The sequence below is a fragment of the Marmota flaviventris genome, chromosome 13 (genome assembly GCF_047511675.1).
Source record: "Marmota flaviventris isolate mMarFla1 chromosome 13, mMarFla1.hap1, whole genome shotgun sequence".
Taxonomy (NCBI): domain Eukaryota; kingdom Metazoa; phylum Chordata; class Mammalia; order Rodentia; family Sciuridae; genus Marmota; species Marmota flaviventris.
In genome coordinates this window covers 92,990,257-93,010,252 of record NC_092510.1, presented here as the reverse complement: position 1 = coordinate 93,010,252, position 19,996 = coordinate 92,990,257, and the positions used below count along the sequence as shown (strand labels likewise).

The 19,996-nt window shown below is 41.8% G+C and overlaps 1 protein-coding gene across 2 annotated transcripts; it reads left to right on the top strand.

Moving 5' to 3' along the window:
* Positions 1-946: 946 nt before the first annotated feature.
* On the top strand, positions 947-15,974 carry Pdcl (phosducin like). 2 transcript variants are annotated; one of them, XM_027944695.3, is made up of 4 exons: positions 947-1,125; positions 2,792-2,968; positions 11,590-11,771; positions 13,721-15,974. In XM_027944695.3, the coding sequence occupies exons 2-4, from the start codon at positions 2,797-2,799 to the stop codon at positions 14,270-14,272; spliced, it is 906 nt and encodes a 301-aa protein (XP_027800496.1). In that variant the 5' UTR covers positions 947-1,125; positions 2,792-2,796; the 3' UTR covers positions 14,273-15,974. The 2 variants fall into 2 exon arrangements, with proteins under 2 accessions (XP_027800496.1, XP_071457011.1); XM_071600910.1 differs by lacking the exon at positions 947-1,125 and adding an exon at positions 1,822-1,911.
* Positions 15,975-19,996: the final 4,022 nt, after the last annotated feature.

The following is a 19,996-nucleotide window of genomic DNA, read 5'->3' as shown; positions in this document are numbered from 1 at the left end:
AGAAAAACATGCACATACACAAACTGCAGATAATTTCAGGTGGTCTTATAGCCACAAATTAAGAATACTCTCCCCTGAATTTACAGCCCTATTTTATTAAAACTTTTTTTTTTTTTTTTTTTTTTGGTACTGGGAATTGAACCTGGGGGCACATACCCCTGAGCTGCATCTCCAAACCTTTTTATTTTTTATTTTCTGACAGGGTCTCATTAAGTTGCTGAGGGTAGCCTCGAACTTGTGACCCTCCTGCCTTAGCTTTCCGAATAACCCTATTTTAAAACGGTATATCATTCTTGTATATTGTATATGATTCAATTTCACAAGACTTTTTTTTTTTTTTTTTTTTTTAATGAGTAACTTCATAGCTGTGTACTGGATATCTCAACAAAGGCTAAGAATTTGAAATAATTTTAGGTTTAACAAGACCGATGGAAAAATAGGATAGCGTTACCCTATACTCTTCATCCAGAATCTCGAAGGTTAACAAGATAACCGGAGTTCAAATATGGAAATTATTAATTTAATACTATTAATTAATATTATGCAAATTTCATCAGTTGTCCCATTCTAATTCTTTTTCAGTCCTAGGATCCCAATCCAGGATTTCATGTTACGTTTACGTGTCATAGGCCTTGCTTTTTTTTTTAGTTTTATTCTAATTTCTGACTTAATGGCTGTCATTTAATGTCTCTGACTCAATTTACCGCTCAATAGATGTAATGAAGCTGTTTAAAAAATTTTTTGGAATGGCTATGGAACTTTTGAGGGGAGAAAATATTTTTTCCTCGTTCAAAGCTGGGAGTATATATTCAGCTTGTGTGTGTGTATGTCCAGAGCAAAACATAAACAAGACAAACAAGCGTATTAAAGTTGTCCAGGTAATTTGTCCTAAACTAGGACCTGTAGTTTCTCCCTCAGCCGCCGGGAGAAGCTTCTTCTAATTGGGCCGCGGCGTCCGCCATGACGCAGGAGGGCCGCCTCATTGGTCCGCGCACTCAGGACTCCGGCAGATTTTCTCTTGGGTGCTCTGGGCGCCGACCCACTTCTCTCCCTCTAAGTCAGCGCTCCGTTCTTTCTGGTGCCCGGAGCTGCTAGCCCAAAGGGATCCAGACTGAACTAGTCCGGGTAAATGCACTGGGGTCAGCCGGGAGGAAGCGATGGGCGTGGAATATGGGTGGAACGGTGGTTTGCGAGCCTCGATAAAACTGCCTTGTCTTCGAGTCTCCCACGGACCCCGCCACTTCCCTGCTCCACCTCTCTACCGACCCCAACCTCCCCCCGGCCTTCTCCAGGATCTCCCAAGGCTGGGGCACCCCTCCGCCGCCCTTCCGGGGACCCCGCCTCCTTCGCTCACCCCTCAACCGGCTCCGCCCCCTTGCGCTCTTTTCAGCAGCCCCGCCTTTTCTGCGCTGCCCTCTGCTGGCCCCACCTTCTCACCCCGGCCTCCCCATTGACCCCGCCCTCGCCACGTCTATTGGTCCGCCCCTCGCCTCCTCCCTTACACGGTCCCGCCTCCCCTCTGCACCCTCTTCGGTCTGTGCTGTGAGCGGGCGCGGCTTCTTTAGGTCCTCTCTACCCTCATGCGGTTTTTTGTCCCATTCCTGGCTTGCCCACTTCCCTTAAGTTTGGTTCTGCTCCTCCCTAGAACCTGCACTTTCTCTTAATTAGCCTTGCTTCCTTTGCACCATATTCCCTGTCTGACTGTCGGGGTCGCGGGATTCAGTGATTCATAATCCTTTGGGGCGTTTTGCTGGGTGTTGGAGATCCGGATTAGTTGTTGGATGTTTCTTCTTTCCAGAGCTCTCTCAGCCTGTGGGAGAGTCATTTTGTAATGAAGTGTAACAGGCCCTGTGAGAAGTCTTCATGAAGACAGCATAATGTCGGGATGCTTTGAGGAAGAAATACTAAAGGGTTAGGCGTTTTTTTTGTTTTTGTTTTTCCTTTTTTAACTATTCCTGGTGGATCCTCAAAAAAGCCTGTAAAGGGGCTAAACTGCACTTTCCCCCAAAATGCCTTTGGCTGCTTGTGATGCAGAACACTGGCTTTGTGGTCCTTTAAATACTTGGTTTTTATTAAAATCTTGGCATCGACACTAGTTTTAACTAGTCAGAATTAGTAGGGCTTTGGAGACCATCCAAGTTTGCAGTGAGACAGCTTGACTTAGATTCAACATCATACTTAAAAAAAATACATATATTTATATTTGTAAATGGACACGATATCTTTATTTAATTAATTTTCATGTGGCACTGAGGATGGAACCCAGTGCCTCACACTACTAGGGAAGCACTCTGCCACTAAGCCACAACCTCAGTCCCCAGCATCACACTTTTTATGGTCCTTTTTGAAGTATTTCCTTAGGATTCTTACTGAAGTTTTCAATTACTAATTACTTGGTAGGCAAACTGAAACTAAGCATAGATAAAATCACAAGTCAGTAATGTAAACACAGTTTCTACTTTGGAACAATAGATACTAGTACAATATTCGGAAGACAGTAACTCATCCCTCAGGCTACAGGAGTCAGGCATACCTGGGCCTGTTACCACTCCACCACATTCTGGAAAGCTTGGGAAAGTAACTTCCCTTATCTGAACCTCAGTTTTACCTTCTACAAAAGAACATAATAAATTCTATCACTGTCATGGTAGGGATTTGTTGAGATTCTATTTAGGAAAAAAAATAATTTTTAGGTTCCTATAGGATCTTAGCCCAAGTGGGTCCCCTATTCTTCAGATTCATGACTTCATGCTTAAGCCCACATAAAGCCTGATATGTTGCCTTCTTCCAGGCATCATGACAACCCTGGATGACAAGTTGCTGGGGGAGAAACTGCAGTACTACTACAGCAGCAGTGAGGATGAGGACAGTGACCATGAAGACAAGGACAGAGGCAGGGGTGCCCCAGCCAGCAGTTCCATGCCTGTGGAGGCTGAGCTGGCAGGTGAAGGCATCTCAGTTAATACAGGTACTGGAAAGTCTTGAGCTCTGGGAACAGATTTTAAAATGTCTGTTAAGTATGTATCAGTTAGAATTCTCCTGATCTCTCTAACTATCCCATTTCTATCGATTACCAGTGTTGGCATTCATTGTGTGTGCTTGTAGTCTTTTTACTACACAGTGCAGAGCAACATGACAATGAACAGATTGGCCTGGGTTTGAACCCTATTTGTCAGATTAATAGTTTGATAGGCATAAATCATAGATGTGAGTATATTTGTAGTATAAACTCCTAGAAATGGCATATTTTCTTTCTCTCTCTCTCTCCCCCTCTCTCCCTCTCCTTGAACCCAGGGCCTTTTGAATGTTAGGCAAGTACTACCACTGAGCTGTCTCCAACTCCACTTTTTAATATTGTTGAATTTCTGTTAGTTGAGGTGGCACTAATTTATAATTTAACTGGCAGTACAATGTTTCTTATATTTTTCTTCCTGGGTTATCAATTTTTTTGATTTTTGTCATCCTGGTAGATGACAAATAGGCATTTTTTTTTTTTTCCCCTAGAGATGGAATCTTGCTTTGTTGCTCAGGCTGTCCATGAACTCCTGGACTCAAGTAGTCCTTCTGCCTCAGCTTCCTGAGTAGCTGGGCCTGTAAGGCAGTATTACTATACCAGACTTGTCATTTTTATGTAAACTAATATATTTGGAGAATCTTTCATTGCAGGGAATAGACCGCCTCATCTTTCTGAGTGTTACTTTATTTTCCCTGAACAGTGTTACTTTATTTCATAATTTCTTTAACTTGTTTCCTAATGTTGGGCATTATCTTGGCCCTTTATTACAAACTGTGCTGTAGCACACCTCTTTGTGTGTAGACCACTCTGCCCTGTGGCACTGATGCACTCCGCAAGAAGCTTTAAGGTCAGTGGACATGATCCTAAGGAGAAGGAGTGCTGTGCCGGGTGCAGTAGTGTATGCCTGTAATCCCAGCAGCTTGGGAGGCTGAGGAAAGAGGATTGCAGGTTCAAAGCCAGCCTCAGCAGCTTAGCAAGGCCCTAAGCAACCTAGTGAGACCTTGTCTCAAAATAAAAAATAAAAAGGGCTGGAGATGTGGCTCAATGGTAGAGCTCCCCTGGGTTCAATCTCTAGTACAAAAAAAAAAAAAAGAAAGGAGAAAAAAAAACAAGAACAAAAAGAGACGGAGTGCTGTGGGGTAGGTGGAAGTTTGGTGCAGGTCTCTGCTTTGTGCAAGCTTGCCCACTGGGGCCTGTTATTCTGTGCCCAGCTGCTTTGCCCTGAACAGATCATGGGTTCTGTCAGTGTTCAGAATATTAGGAAGGTTCTCTGCAACTGATCCAGCCAGTGCCAAGGGTTCTTCTCTCACACTGGTATGACACATGATAAGCACTGCATTCAGGAAAGGAGGTAGAGTTTTTTTTTTTTTTTTTTTTTTTTTTTGCCACCATGTTTCCAGCACATTCAGGTATGCTGGGGAGGCTAGAGATCTGGTTTCTCACAAATAGTAAATGATATCTGTCAAAAAAAAAATGAGTCCTAAAGGGTGATGAAAGGAATTAAGATAAAATTGCCTTCCATAAGGGTTCTAGGCTTCAGTTTCTAACAGGAGTGAGGGATTTTAAAAGTGGCTGTAAAACTCTTTCACATGCCTCCCATTAAGGTGTGAAGTTTATGTCTCCTGCCTGGAAACCTGGATAGACTGGTAACTACTTCAGATAATAAAATGTGATGGAGGTGATACTATGTGACCACCAAGCCTGGTTCATAACAGGCAATGAGGTTTCTGTTTTGTCTACTGGAATCCTTGCACTGGAGCCACAAGCTACCAAGTTATATGCTTATCTATCCTGAGATACCATGTTTGGGGGAAGCACAGATGCCTAGAGAGGACTCATCTATGCACTCTGATTGACAGACCAGCTGAGCTTAGTATGAAGACATTTCAGCCCAGTTGACAGACATGTGAATGAGACTCCTAATGATTCTAGTCCCAGATGGCAAGTCCTCTTCATATTTTGAGTCTTTTTAGATGAGATACTAGAGAACATGAAGCAGAAACAAGCCATTTCCCCTGTACTCTCTCCTAATTTCTGACCCAACAGAACCTGTCACCATAATTTATTTTATATTTTTTACTACTAAGCTTTGAAGCAGTTTGTTATTTAGCAGTTGTATCCAAAATAGATTTTGATGATAGTGGAAGCCCCTCCCACTCCTGTAGTGGAAAAGTTAATGTCCTTGAGGAAAAAGCCTATCTGTTTATTTCAGTTCATGCCAAATAATTGTTTGTTTTTTAAAAAGACTAATGCTTAGCAGTGTAACATAATAAGCAGATAGCACTTCCCCATCAACCTGTTGCTCACACCTCTCGGGGAGGGGAAGGATTGCACTTTCCAACACAAGCCATCAGCCCCTGGGCTGCTCTTTTCCTGCCTTTTGGTCATGAAGGCATGAGAAGAAAGGAACCTAAAATTTATAAAGGAGCAAGACATATCCACTCCCCTGGGCACCAGCTCTGGGTCCCCTCCTCTCTGTAGGAGTCTCTCCCCCCACCCCCTCCCAGTTCTGTTTCTTAAATAAAATTTACCTTTTGCTCTTGCCTCCGTATTTCGTGGGTGTTTAATCTTCAACACCAGGGGATCAAGGACCCCATCCTGATTTTCAAGACTGGTATCATAACCATTCATCTAACCATTCTTCCTTCCTTCCTGCCATCCATCCATACCACCACCTACTCATTGATCTGTCCATCTGTCTATTTGTCCGTCTATCTATCCACCCACCCAGTCAGCCAAAAAGAAACAGTTAACCAAAATTAAGTGAAAAACTCCTAGGTGTTAAGTTTTATACCAGGCACTGGGCATCGAAAATTAAAGAAGATCCAGTCCCTGTTCTCACTTCAGAAAGTTCATAGGCTTGTAGAAATGCTTATAGCCTGGAAGTTTTGACATGTGCCCGAGTTTGATGTTTACCATAGCCCTTGGTTCAGTGTGATTTCTGTCCTTATAAGGAGATCAGGGCTGGGCCCTTGGTTCAGTGTGGCTTGTGTCTATATAAGGACAGCTGGGAGGGCCTTGATTCAGCATGGCTTGTGTCCTTTTTTTTTTTTTTTTTAAATGCATTTATTTATGTTTGTATGTATTTATGAATTTTATGTAGTGCTGAGGATTGAACCCAGTGCTTCACACGTGCCAGGCAAGCTCTGTACCACTGAGCCACAACTCCAGCTCCAGTGGCTTGTGTCCTTTATGAGGAGAGCAGCACAAGCTTTGATTCAATGTGACTTGCTTTGTTATATGATTATCTTCTCTCCTATTTAGTTGATGATTGTATTGAAACATTTTGATTCCCTTACCTCTCATTTTGGGTGTGCTCTACTAGAATTTCTTTGTGGTTCCCATGGGGGGGGGTTCCTATTTAACATGAGAAAGACATGCCACTGTGATATAAATCTATAGCAACATGCTTCAGTAGTGTGCAGATGTGGCTGCTATAACTCTCCAGCCCTTCCCCTTCAGTTACTGATGTTACAGTGTTATATAAGGTATTTTTTAACTGTAGAATAAAATTGAGGTGTTTCGATACATTATTCTCTTACTTCTTGTAGAAAACAACAGTAGCACTAGCTCTTTTAATTGTCATGAATTTGCTTTACCAGGGACTTTTCTTTCTTCATCAAGATCTGAGTTTCTATCTAATGTCCTTCGGGTTGCACAGGGCATATCTAGTTGGAACCAACTCCCTGGGCTGTAGTTTATTTCATTCTGTGGTTTGAATGTGTGTATCTCTCCAAAATTCCTGTTGACAGTTCAACATTAATGTGACATTGTTGACAGCTGGTTAGGCCAGGAAGCTCCCACCCCAGGGATGGGATGTGCACATGAAGAGAGCTTCTCCAGCCTGTGCAAAGACTTGGGTTAGCTCCTAGCACTACTCTACTGTGTGAGTGTGCGTGTGCACGCCATACATCTGGGTACAATGATGTATGGCTGTGATTTGATTAGCTCTATTGTCTCTGTGATCAAAACACCCAACAAGAACAACTTGGAGAAGGAAAAACTTCTCTGGGGCCCACAGTTCCAGAAGTCTCAGTCAGATGGCTGACTCCATTGCTCTGCCCAAGTCCATCATGGGGGAAAGGCCCAGTGGGGGAAAGCCGCTCAGTTCAGGGCAGCAAAGGATCAGAGAGCTTGAGTGTGGATATGATGAGGTCTTTCAAAGCCACAAAGTTATTACAGATTTTCAGACTCAAAATGAAGAGAACACTGAAGTAATCTACAAATTTTAATTTCTAAACAAGTACATATTAGTCTCCATAACCCACTAAAGCAAATAATCTTCCAGAGTCCTTTCTTATTATTTTGAAAGTGGAAAAGGTCCTGGAGATCCAAAAGGGGGTTATGCCCAGGTGTGACTGGGTCATTTCTTACTCTGACCTCACAAGGAGCCATTGTGAGGAAATTTCAAACAGCAGGTATATAAGAGGGTGGCTGCAGCTGTTTTGTTTTGTTTTTTTTGTCTGTAAGTACAGGAAGCTCTTGGTGGTGACCTGTCGACTCCCAGATATTTAGCACGTTTGGTGGTTGTTAGTGGCTTGTGGCTGTGGTCTTTGGATATTGGTTTTTTAATTTGGGCTTTATTTTATTTTATTTTTGGTCCTTATTTATTTTTTTTAGCTTGCATCCTTGTTCCAGTTTAGGAATGAGCAGTGAGAGTAGTTAGAGCAGTGTAGTGCTACAGGGGTGGGGCTCCTGTTAGGAGCCAGCCTCCATGGATGGACCACTATATGGTCCTGCAGGACTTTGGAGAAGGGGGCTTTGCCCAGGTGAAACTTGCCTGCCATCTCTTCACTGGGACAGAGGTTGTGGTAAAGGTCCTGGCAAAAGTAGCCTCGAACTTCCCCTTCCTACCTGAACTGGATCTGATGGTGGCCTTGAACCACTGAAACATGATCCATTTCTTCCAGGGCATCGAGACCATGGAATATATCTACCTTATCATGGAGCATGCAGGTGGGGAACAGCTATGGGACCTCATCCCCAAAGCTGATGGCATGTAGGAGGTGGAGGCTTGCAGACTGTTTAGGCAGATCATCCATGCCATGCAGTACTGCCAGGACAAGGGTAATGTGCATCTTGACCTGAAGCCAGAGAATGTGGTGGTGGATGCCAGCGGCAACACCAAACTCACTGACTTTGGCCTGAGCACCAGATTCATAGCTGGGAAGAAGCTGAATAGGTTCTGGGACACTGTCCTATATGTTGTCCCTGAAGTCATCCATGGGAAGGAATACAAGCACTACCCCCCGCCCACCAGACGTCTGGATCCTGGGTGTCGTTCTCTATGTTATGCTCACAGGGAAATGCCCATTTGAGGCAAGCAGCAATAAGCAGGTAAAGAAGCTGATCATACAGGGAATGTATGACATTCCCCCTGTGGATTTCCAAGGAACACAGAGCCTCATCAATGAAATCCTGACAGTGGACCCCATGTAGAAGCCCACCCTAGAGACGTAATGGGGCACCCATGGTTGAGCCAGGGTGAGGAAGCTGCTTCACTTAGTCCTTATAGTAAGATACTCCCCAAACTCCCAGATCTCGTAATTACAAAAATCATGATCGACATGGGTTTCCACCCCAAAATACCTGAGTGTCTGTGGCAAGTTGAAGATTTGACATCACGATGGCTGTGTACCTCATGCTACAGTGCCAGAGAATCCAGGAGGCAGGCCCTGCGGATCCTCCTAGAGTCTGCCTTGAGAAGCGTTGCAGTGAGCCTTCCCTTGCCTTGTGAGCAGCAGCAGCCTGAGGAAACCAAGCAGTTCCCACACAAGGGTCCTGGAAGTGCCAGTGTGCCTGCCATTCAGCTCTGCATCCTCCATGTGGACATACTTCCTCCCAGCCTAGCCTCCCAGCAGGACCCTGTGCCCAGCAGCTCATCCTTCCAAGGCACCTCCACAGGGCAATCCCAGGACAGCAGCAAGGGCTGGAAGAGGCTGCATACCTTGCTTTGGTTGCTAGTGTTCAGGAAAAGAGTGGCTCCAATGGAAATGCCCAGCCAAGACAGACAGAACTGAATGACAGCCAGAGGACCCTGAGCTCTTGGATTTGACATCATGGTGTGGGAGTGAGGTGTGCCTACTGGCTCAGGCTTCTTGCACAGATTCCAGGCCGAAGTTTATCTGTATCCACCAGGAGTCTATTCTGCCCCCCCCCCCCCCCCCCCCCCGCCCCCTGCAAAACACATCATAGAGACTTTTCCCTAGGACACTTTCCCCTTCTCTGCTCTTTGTCCTTTCTCTTATGCTTTGGGAGAAATTTATTCTGAATTCCTTTTTTTCACAGATTGTATAATAAAATTGATGTTTCAAAGATTAAAAAAAAAAAAAAAAAAAAAAAAATATATATATATATATATATATATATATATATATATATATATATATATATATTGTGTGTGTGTGTGTGTGTGTGTGTGTGGTTGTTTTAGAGATTGGCTTCAGGGAAAAGGCTGGAGCCCACCGGCGATCCTCTATCCTCTCCTAGGCCTAGACCACTGTACCTCTCTCTATTGCTCACTGTATATACTTGCTCACTTTGAGCCAGGGTAGACGGGGACTTACTTGCCTTAAGCCAAGGTAGACATGGACTTGCTCCCCTTGACAGAATATAGGCAGAGATGCTCCCCTTGAGCCAGTGTAGACTTGGTTCACTTTGAGCTGAAGGAATCCTTTTCCTGGTCTTCAGACCCCTCCCTGAAGTATGTGGGGAGGATGTGTTGCAGCTTTGGGCAAGGCATTGGAGATTCCAGAGTGTTCTATGGCTTCATCTACATAATCTCATGTGCAGGAATCGAAAGCTGGGCCAGTGGGCAGGGCGGGCCCCGCAGCAGCTGAGTGCTTCACCACATGCCATGCAGCCTCCACACCCAGCAGCTCCTTCTGGTCACAGCTAAAGGTCATGGAGAGAAACACGTGGGATCTAGGGAGTGGAGATGTGAAATCTCAGGGATACTACTTACATATAAGCATAGTGCCTTATGTGGAATCGCTCTTATCTTTGGGTTCTGTTGATAGTGAATTTTGTAAAGTGAAGTGAGCACAAATAAAAAGTAAGAGACACTTGGGTTAGAACTAGAGGTTTCGTGCACCTTCCAGCCCCTGGCATCTCTGCTCTGTGAGTCCCAGAACTTCTCTGGGCAGCTTCTTCCTGCCCTTTCTTCCCTTTAGTGGTCAGAAATTGATATCTTTTAAACAAAGACATCCCATATGTCATTTCAATAGTTTGCCATTTTTCCTTGAGCCAAGAAAAATGTTTTAAAGAAAAATACTCTATCATGCTGTTTTAATCACATTCATTATTTGTGTCAGGAGATAAAGGAATAAGTATTATCATGTTGATATAACAATAGATTTTCTCCAGTTAAATTTATCCAGAAAATTGCTCTCGATTTATAAAATATAGCTTTGAGAATTTTAGTTTTTATAGCATTTCAATAATGATTTGGGATGGAAGCATTTTAAATAACTCTAAGTTTTATAGTTCAATTTTGTGTGTGTGTGTGTGTGTGTGTGTGTGTGTGTGTGTGTGTGGTGCTGGGGATTAAACCCAGGGCCTTGTGCATGTGAGACAAGCACTTTACCAACTGAGTTTTATCCCCAACCCTTATAGTTCAATTTTAAAAACTTTTATAATAATAACAGGGTACCGTTAACAATTTTTGTTCATAGCAAAATGTTTCCAAGGATCTCCTGAAGAGTTGGTAAGAAGGTAGCCCTATCATGGGCTATGTGCTATTTCAGTTGAAAATGCTATGTGCTTATCAAGCCCCTGGTCATAGACATGGCAATTAAACTCTAAAACTGGTAGAAGGTTTTGTTTGTTGAGAATTCCTTGTTAACATTGAAGACTCTGGAAGCTAGGCTAGAGCTACAATTTCTGCTTTAACTTCCTTGTGCCTCATTTTCACAAACATGAAAGGTGGGCAGTAGTAGGTCCCACAGACAGGACTGACTATGGTTCAACTTAAGTTATAAGTTGGATACTGCTCAGACCCACGCTTGCCACCATCCCATATGTTCATGCATATGTAATTAATGAATAAATGATGATTTACCATAACATGATTATACAATTTTCAAAGAAAGGCCTGGTTTTTAGGAAAGTATTGAGTTTAACTAAGGCTACCTTTATGTTATATGATATGAAAAGCAGTTTCCTTCCTGACCTGACCCAAGTCCTGAACATGGTCAATTTTAATCTGATCAGAATCACCAGAGTTAAGAAGATGTGAAATATTTTAATCACAAATGGGAGTTCTTCAAAGGCATTTGGTGGAGTGAATATGAAGTTGCATAAAAGATTTATAAATGCTGAAAAAAGACTGAAATATTTTGACGATATCGGAGAAAGGGAAAGAGGGTGTTTAGGATGTATATTTAGGAAAGCAATGAAGGTTAGATTGCACCTTGTATGGGTACTGCTATGTTGCTATACCTAGTCATAGTACGTGGAGGTTCTGTGTTAGTTGTGCAAGCTTTAGACAGATGTGAGCTCCCACCTGCACAAGTGAGCTGCTCCATAATTCTTTGCTCATTATTTTTGGTCACAATCATGTTCATGTCACTCAGGTCCAAAAGGTGTGATCAATGACTGGCGCCGCTACAAGCAATTGGAAACTGAGCAGAGAGAGGAGCAGTGCCGGGAGATGGAAAGGCTGATCAAGAAGCTGTCTATGACCTGCAGGTCCCATTTGGATGAAGAAGAGGAGCAACAGAAACAGAAGGACCTCCAGGAAAAGATCAGTGGGAAGGTAATCAGCAGCCCTAAGCTTTTCTCAGAAGCTGCCCTGGCCACTAGAACTGGGTTTGGTGATTTGGGAGATAGAGGATGTTGGTTTTGCCTCTGAGAAGCTGTGCAGGACAGGGGAAAGTATAGAGCCATGTCATAACTCAGACACACCTGGGGTTTGACTCTCAGCTCTGCCATTAGTGATTGTGGGGAAATAAATTTCTTCCTTTCTGAGTTTGGTTTTTGATTAGTTTATTGAGGTCACGCCCACCCCAGAACTGTGTGGATAAAATACCCATTGTAGTGACTGGCCCACTGAAAAGTGCTCATTTAATGTTAGTTTTCTGTCGTAGGAACTGAGATTCTAATTCAGATTTTCTCGTTCTTTCTGTGATGTTGCTGTGTTTCATCTGAAGCCTATCATGAGGATTTATTCTGAGGAGGCACTAGAGTAGAAGCAGATAGGCCCTCTGGAAGATATTTGGAACAAGGTCCCTGACATTTCCTAATACCTTCTCAGTATTAAAGGGCCTCTGTTACTCACATACATGGAAGAAAGTCTAAGAGTGCCCAAGATCAGTTAGGTGTGGCCCAAAGCCAAAGCACAAGCCAGGATCAGGGAGCATTAAGTCAGGAGTCATTCACCTTGACCAGAAGGATGATTTCAGTGCATGAAAGTTGGCAAAGACCATAATAGGTCTGTTAGAAATAGCTGGCTGAGATAGAGTGGAGAGCTATGTGATGGGAAGAAAATTGGTAATAAGTATGACCCAGTAATGATGTCTGTTCCGACCTAGAGTGGGCCCTATTCCCCACCCCCTAATCTGTACAGGATTAGGCTTAGTGAAGGTTTGTTACAGGGGCGTCTTGCTGCACCCCGGCAGGAGAAGGAAGATGCCTTTGTGATGTAAGCTGGCCATTGGGCAGTGTGCCTGCTTTGCTTGGCTGCTTTCTTATCCTGGGCTGAAGGACCAGAACGAAGCCATAATCACATGACCACATGAATCAAGCTAGTGAGAGGCTATCTTTGTCCTGCTGAATTACCTACAGTTGAATAGAACTAGAAACTGCCTGAATGCCAGAAATAGGGGAGTGGTTAAGCAAAATATGACACATATATAATTTTATAAAACTATTTAGAAACATGAAGAGATACTTAGAATTTATTATTAACATTAGCTAAGAGACCGAGTAGGTTATATCTTAATTGGTACACCTATGGCTTCTGTTTTAAGAGTTGAACTAATCTAGCATGTGACTGATAATAAGAAGAAAAATTTTAGAGTGTATGTGAATGTGTGGGTGTTTGTTGTGTGTAGAAGTGTTTTGTGCAGGGCAGGGATTATAAATGTTCTTTTGAAGTTACATAATGTCCTGTTATTTTTTATGAAAACAAATCAGTGAATAAAGCAATCCACTGTCAAGACTGACAAAATGAAAATAGCTCAGTGAAGTGATACCATCTGATGATGCCTGCTTGGGTTGAGAGGCAGTATGGTGTAATATAAACCAGGGTGTTGAAAATCTAGTTTGAGTCCTGGTCTTACACATACTACTTGTGTGAATTGTGCAGCTAACATAAGTCTTGAAACCTCATTTGTAAAATGAGAATTATAAAATCCCTTTCCCAATGGGATTATTGTAAGAATTCACTGAGAATCAGGCATGGTAGCATTCACACAAGTAGGCCCAGCTTGTTGGGAGACCAAGGTGGGAGGATTGCTTGAGTTCAGCCATTTTGGGCTGGCCTGGGCAACATAGTAAGACTTCCTTTTCTGAAACAAAACAAAACAAAACAAAAAACCAAAAAAACCCCAAACAATCCCAAACCCTCCTAAAATACAACAACTTATTAAGACATAATGCACATAAAGTGCTCAGTGTGGTGCTGCACATATCTTAAGTACAAGGTGCACATCAACATTTATCAAGTGTTCACTTGTGTCTACTTACCTGCTGGTCCTCTTACAGATGACTCTGAAGGAGTTTGCCATGATGAATGAGGACCAAGATGATGAAGAATTTCTGCAGCAGTACCGGAAACAGAGGATGGAAGAAATGCGGCAGCAGCTCCACAAGGGGCCCCAGTTCAAACAGGTTTTTGAAATCCCTAGTGGAGAAGGGTTTTTAGACATGATAGATAAAGAACAGAAAAGCACCCTCATCATGGTCCATATTTATGAGGATGGCATTCCAGGGACTGAAGCCATGAATGGCTGCATGATCTGCCTGGCTGGGGAGTACCCAGCTGTCAAATTCTGTCGGGTGAAGAGCTCGGTCATTGGGGCCAGCAGTCGGTTTACCCGGAATGCCCTTCCTGCCCTGCTGATCTACAAGGGGGGTGAATTGATTGGCAATTTTGTGCGCATCACTGACCAGCTGGGGGAAGATTTCTTTGCTGTGGACCTTGAAGCTTTTCTACAGGAATTTGGATTACTCCCCGAAAAGGAAGTCTTGGTGCTGACATCTGTGCGTAACTCTGCCACCTGTCACAGTGAAGACAGCGATCTGGAAATAGATTGAACGGATGGTCTAGTTGCATAGATTTCTCATTGTTTGGGCTGGAAGATACATGTCTGTGTTTATTTTTGTTCCTTCTGTGTCTTCTGACTTTTCAGCTGTTCTTTGTAGTCCTTTTAGTTATAGTAGAAAGACAAGAAATTCTTAGATTAGATCAGAATGCTGAATTACTTTGTGGCTAGCAATAACGTGACTTTAAATTGCATAAACAGGAAGCTAGGCTTTGAACTGTTTACTTAAGATTCTCTAGCATGACATCTCTGTTATTGTTTCCAGTCACTATTTACATAGCATTCTAAAGACTGTCCTGGAAATTGTCTCCTGTTGACCTTGGAGGTCCTGCCAGGTCTGAGAGTAGAATTCTCTAGTTAGTATGTTATTTGCAATGTAAATAGTATATTTCCTTAATCAAATGATTGCAATTATATTTACTTGTAATTAGATTCCCCCAGATGCTCTGCTCTACCATGGTCTTATATAAAGGTTCCAGATGAGGCTGGGGATATAGCTTAGTGGTAGAGCACTTGCCTAGTGGTGCAAAGCCCTGGGTTCTACTCCCAGGGCTTTGTTTTGTACTATAGAAACAGTAAACAACCAAAAACCCAAACAGCCCACACAGGTTCTAGAGGATGTGTGCTTGCCCTGTCAGGAGGGGTGGCCTCTACGGCTAGAGTCAGTGCCCTGCTCAGCACTCTGAAATCTAGAACAGGAGAAAGGATTTATGCTGAATGCTGTCCTCATGCTGGAAGACAAGCATCTTTACAAACACTGGAGCTGGGTGGAGCTGGAGAACTTTCAGTGAGGTGCTTTTTCTTGTCTCTGTGTCTCTGTTATTTAACAAGGTAACTTTTTATTTACTCTAGATTTTTTTTTTAATAAACTGGTCTTTTTGCATATTGAAAAATAATTCATATTTAATAGAGGAAAATTGACCAAAATGCAGAAAAAAATCTAAAAATTAGAATAATTTTTAATTCTATCATCTAGAGTGAAGCACTATTAATGTTCTGATATACTATAAATATTTCTTACTAAAGCATTTTCTGTGTATACCTACACATTTCATTGATTTGAATTATTGGGATCATTCTGAACATACTGTTTTATAGTATGATCAACTAATAATATATCAGATTTTTTTCATATTATTAAATACTATAACATTTTAACTTTTTTTTTTTTTTTAGTGGCTATGATATTGTATAGATGTGCTGTAATTTCCTTGAGGCAAGAGGATTGTGAGTTCAAAGCCCGCCTCAGCAAAAGTGAGGTGCTAAGCAACTCAGTGAGACCCTGTCTCTAAATAAAATAGAAAATAAAGTTAGGGATGTGGCTCAATGGTTGAGTGCTCCTGAGTTCAATCCCTGGTACCCCCACAGCCCCCCCCCCCCCAAAAAAAAAGCAAACACTTTTTAAAAATTATTATGAAAGTAGTAGATATTTAGTAGAACATGTGATAAGAGTTGTTAAACAAAGGAGATTTAAAAAGCCATATAATTCTGTTAACCAAATTAATCTCTGTTATTATTTTTACAGGTTTATCTTTCTGGTCTTTGTGTTTATTTATAATAATAGTTGTTAAAAAAATAACAAGTGAAAGTAAAATTTAAAAAACGATTGTTATTCAAGTTGTTTCCTACTTAAAATGTATATCCTGGCATCAGGGAAGATGTAATCTGGAATTAAATATTAGCTTTAAAACTCACAGTTTTGGTTTTCCTCGTGATTCAGGAATTGACTAACTGTAGAAAAGTCTTCAAAGCATTTAATCAACAAAAAGAATGTGGTTTTTCTGACTAGGGAAGTTCATTGTAGAAAGTGCTGAAGGTTCAGAAAATGATCAGAAGCAGAGACAACTGTTACTAGTGTTCTAGGTTTTTTCCTTCTAGTCTTTTTTTTTCAGTATTTTTCATAACATTGAAAGCTTCTTGAATTTAGTTCTGTGCTCTGCCTTAATATTATATGATAAATACTTAGACATGTTATAAAAATTCTAAATAAATAATTTTTAATGGCTTCAGGATTTCCATCATTTGGATGTACCATAATTTATTTAACCAGTTCTTTTATACTGGATATTTCAATTCTCAGTGTTTTGCTAAAGCACTTATCATCTTTGTGTTTTGGGCCATTAGACGTCTTGAAGAGGGATCACTGAGCAAATGGACAGCAACATTTCAGAACAGCTTTTATAGTCCATCTTCTGTTCTCTCTGGAAATGAAAATAAACACACATACAACAATGACTGCCTTTCAGGAATAGAAATTCTAAAATAAAGGGAATGGACATGAGATGGGGGAATCCTAAAATATCACATCTCTGACTCAGATGTAGTGGAACTGGCATGGAATTTGGAGTCAGGCAGATCTGAGTTTGAATTCTGATTCTGTCACTTGTTCATTCTGTAGTTTCTGGTGAGGAACACAGCCTCCCTGAGGCTCAGATTCCTCATGTTTATAATGAGAATAGTCACCTGTGGAGCTGTTATGTGACAGTGGTTGTCATATATGGTCCTCTAGTGAAACTGGCAGCATGGGGTGGGTGTGGGGGGTTATGAGAAATGCAAATTCAGTGGCTTCACAGACCTACTGAATCAGGAATGCTGAGTGTCCTGGCAAACTGTATGACAAGCCCTCCAGGTGATTCTGAGGCCTAAGTTGGAGAAGCACTGACCTAGGGATGAAGGGGTTGGTGACTGTCCCCTCTCGACTGGTTCCCTGCTACTGGTATCTTTTTTGAGTAAGAGTTAAGGAGAGAAGGAGTTGAAAGGGTAGTATGCAGATTGATTCTCTTCCTCTTATTTTATGTAATTCTCCTTTTTAACTATGGAATTGGAGGAAGAAAAAAGGAACTAATATTTATCTATCATAAATCATTATGGTTTAGGTATGAAGTATCTCCCAAAAGCTCATGTGTGAGACAATGCAAGAAAATTTAGAGGTGGAATAATGAGTTATGAGAGCCTTCATTCTAATCAATGCATTAATCCCCTGGTGGGGATTAACTGGGCAGTAACTGTAGGCAGGTAGGGGGTGACTGGAGGAGGTGGGTCATTGAGGGTATGCCTTTTGCATTTTAGATGGTGAGGGGAATCCCTGCTTCCTGGTTGTCATGTCCTGAGCTGCTTTCCTCTGCTACAATGTTCAGCCTCACCTTGTGCACAAAGCAATGGAGGTGGCTGTCTATGGACTGAGACCTCTGAAACCATGAGCCCCAAATAAACTTTTCTTCTTCTACATTGTTCTGGTCAGGTCTTTAGGTTATAGTGTTGAAAATGCAAACTGTGTCCTAGTAGTTTTCAGACTTCACTTTCCTCCAAAATGAAAGTTCTGCAAAGGCCTGGACTTTGTTTTACTCCCTATGTGTGGTGTAGAGGGTAAGGGCTTAGACTCAAAACAGGCTGACACTGACAAGGATTTTTTTTTTTTTTTCTTTTGTGCTGGACATTGAATCCAGGAGTGTTCTACCACTGAACTACACCCCCAGCCCCTTTTTATTTTACTTTGAGACAGAGTCTCTATATTACCAAGGCTGGCTTCCAACTTATAATCAATCTTCCTACCCCAGTCTGCTGAGTAGTGGGATTATAGATGTACACCACCATGCTGGGCTCTGTGGCTTTTTAAAGAGCCCAGGCCAACAGTTTTATAGAATGTTGCACATTCTGTTTCTTCACTTTGGGCAATAATACAACCAGAGGCAATGTGAACTTCTTACTGCCTCAAGTCTGGGATTAGTAAGGTTAGTGTCTTTCAAAAGTTCATGTGTTTAAGAATTGGTCCACAACATGATGGTATAGGAAGTGCTGTGGACCTCTAATAGTTGGGGCTTAGTGGGAGGTCTTTAGGTCTTTGGGGCATGTCCTTGAAGGGGATTGGAGGACCCCAGGCTTTGAGCCTCTCTTTGCTTCTTGGCTGGTGATTGAAGTAGTTTGCTCCACCACCTGTTCTCACTACAATGTGTCACCCTGCTGAGAGGCCCAAAGCATCCAGGCCACCCAGTTTTAGACCATAACCTTCCAAACCATGAGCCAAAATAAAACTTAGTGTCTGTCTGCCTGTCTCTCTCTCTTGTGGTGTTGGGGATTGAACTCAAGGCCTCGTACATGTCAGGCAAGCACTTTACAGCTGAGTTACATCCACAGCCCTTTTTAAAAATTAATTTTGAGACAAGGTCTAAGTTGCCCAGGCTGGCCTTCAATCTTCCAAGTAGCTGGGATTACAGGTGTGCACCACCATGCCCAGTTAAAACTTTTCTCTTAGAAAGTTAATTACTGCAGGTATTTTTTTAAAAATATGGTTTTAGTTGTTGATAGGCCTTTATTTTATGTATTTATTTGTATGCAGTGCTGAGAATTTAACCCAGTGCCTCACACATGCTAGGCAAGCACTCTACTACTGAGCTACAACTCCAACCCCGCACCACAGATATTTTGTTAAAATAATTCAAAGCTGACTAACACAATGGCAAATCACTATGCTGTAAATTTATTTTCTCCAGTAGAGGTAGAAAGTAATCTTTGATGTGATGATTTGAGACTAGGTGAATATTAATTTCTCTCAACAAACTTTCCCCTTATAGTTTTTGCATCCATTGATAATTTTTTAATAATTCTTGCCTGAATCAAATTATTTATGTTTGGGGATGCTTAAATGTGATTTTTAAGTTATTTTATTTCCTTTATACTTACTGTAAATCTTCTGCAGAAAAGGACTCTACTTTCCATTCTCTCTCTCTGAGTTTCACTGTGGACTTAACAGATCTTAAAAAATTCAGTGTCTATTACCATAATTCTTTTTGGTGCTTTTCAAGACCATTCCTGTATTCTTTGGAGATGACCCAGTAGTTTTTTTGAGAATTCTGATACTCCCAATGGAAACTCAGTTCCCAATGGATATATTTACTCACTTTTATTATCATAAAATATACACATAATAGTTACATAATTGTGCCTATGCCACTAGCAATAACTAGGTAAAAGTTTCCAAGATTTCCCTTTGCAATCATGATTATATTTTTGACCTGAAAGTGTTTCCTGCTGTGTTAGTGCTCTTCAGAGAGACACAGCCAACAGAATAGATATAGGTGTTAAGTGGGGTTTTCTTGGGGGGATTGAATCATGGGATTATGGAGAGCCCCACAACAAGTTGTCTCGGGCTCAGTCAGCAAGGAAGCTGAGGCCAAATTTGGGTCTGTTAACCTAGAGGATTCCTGGTGTAAGTCCAGCAGTCCAAAGGAGTGACATCTGGAGTTGTGGTGTTAAAAGACAGCATGAGGAAGTGTCCCAGCTCTCAGGGAGTGAGAGGAAGTCACTTTCTTGTTCTAAATGGGCATGGGCTGGCTGAATGAATGTGGACAGCAGATCTTCTCAGTCTACCAACTCAGCAGTGTCCTCTGGACACACACCCAGAAATAAGGCTTACCAACTCTCCAGATATTTCTCAATCCAGTCAAATTGACACTGAATATACCATCACACCTGCTAAAGATATATAGTATATTGAGTTAAAAATCATTTCAATTACTTTTTAAAAAAATATTTAGTTTTTAGCTCATAGATGGACACAATACCCTTTATTTTATTTATTTATTTTTATTTTGTGCTGAGGATTGAACCCAGGGCCTTGCATGTTCTAGGTGAGTGCTCTACTACTGAGCTACAACTCTAGCCCTCAATTACTTTTTATATAATCATGCTATTAATTTGCTGCAAGAGAAGACTCATT

Excerpts from the sequence above, each read along its gene's own strand:
- Pdcl (XM_071600910.1), top strand. The coding sequence starts at position 1,878 with ATGTCGGGATGCTTTGAGGAAGAAATACTAAAGG. Across the intron at positions 1,912-2,791 it reads TGAGGAAGAAATACTAAAGG|GCATCATGACAACCCTGGAT; the intron begins GTTAGGCGTTTT and ends GCCTTCTTCCAG. Across the intron at positions 11,772-13,720 it reads AGGAAAAGATCAGTGGGAAG|ATGACTCTGAAGGAGTTTGC; the intron begins GTAATCAGCAGC and ends GTCCTCTTACAG.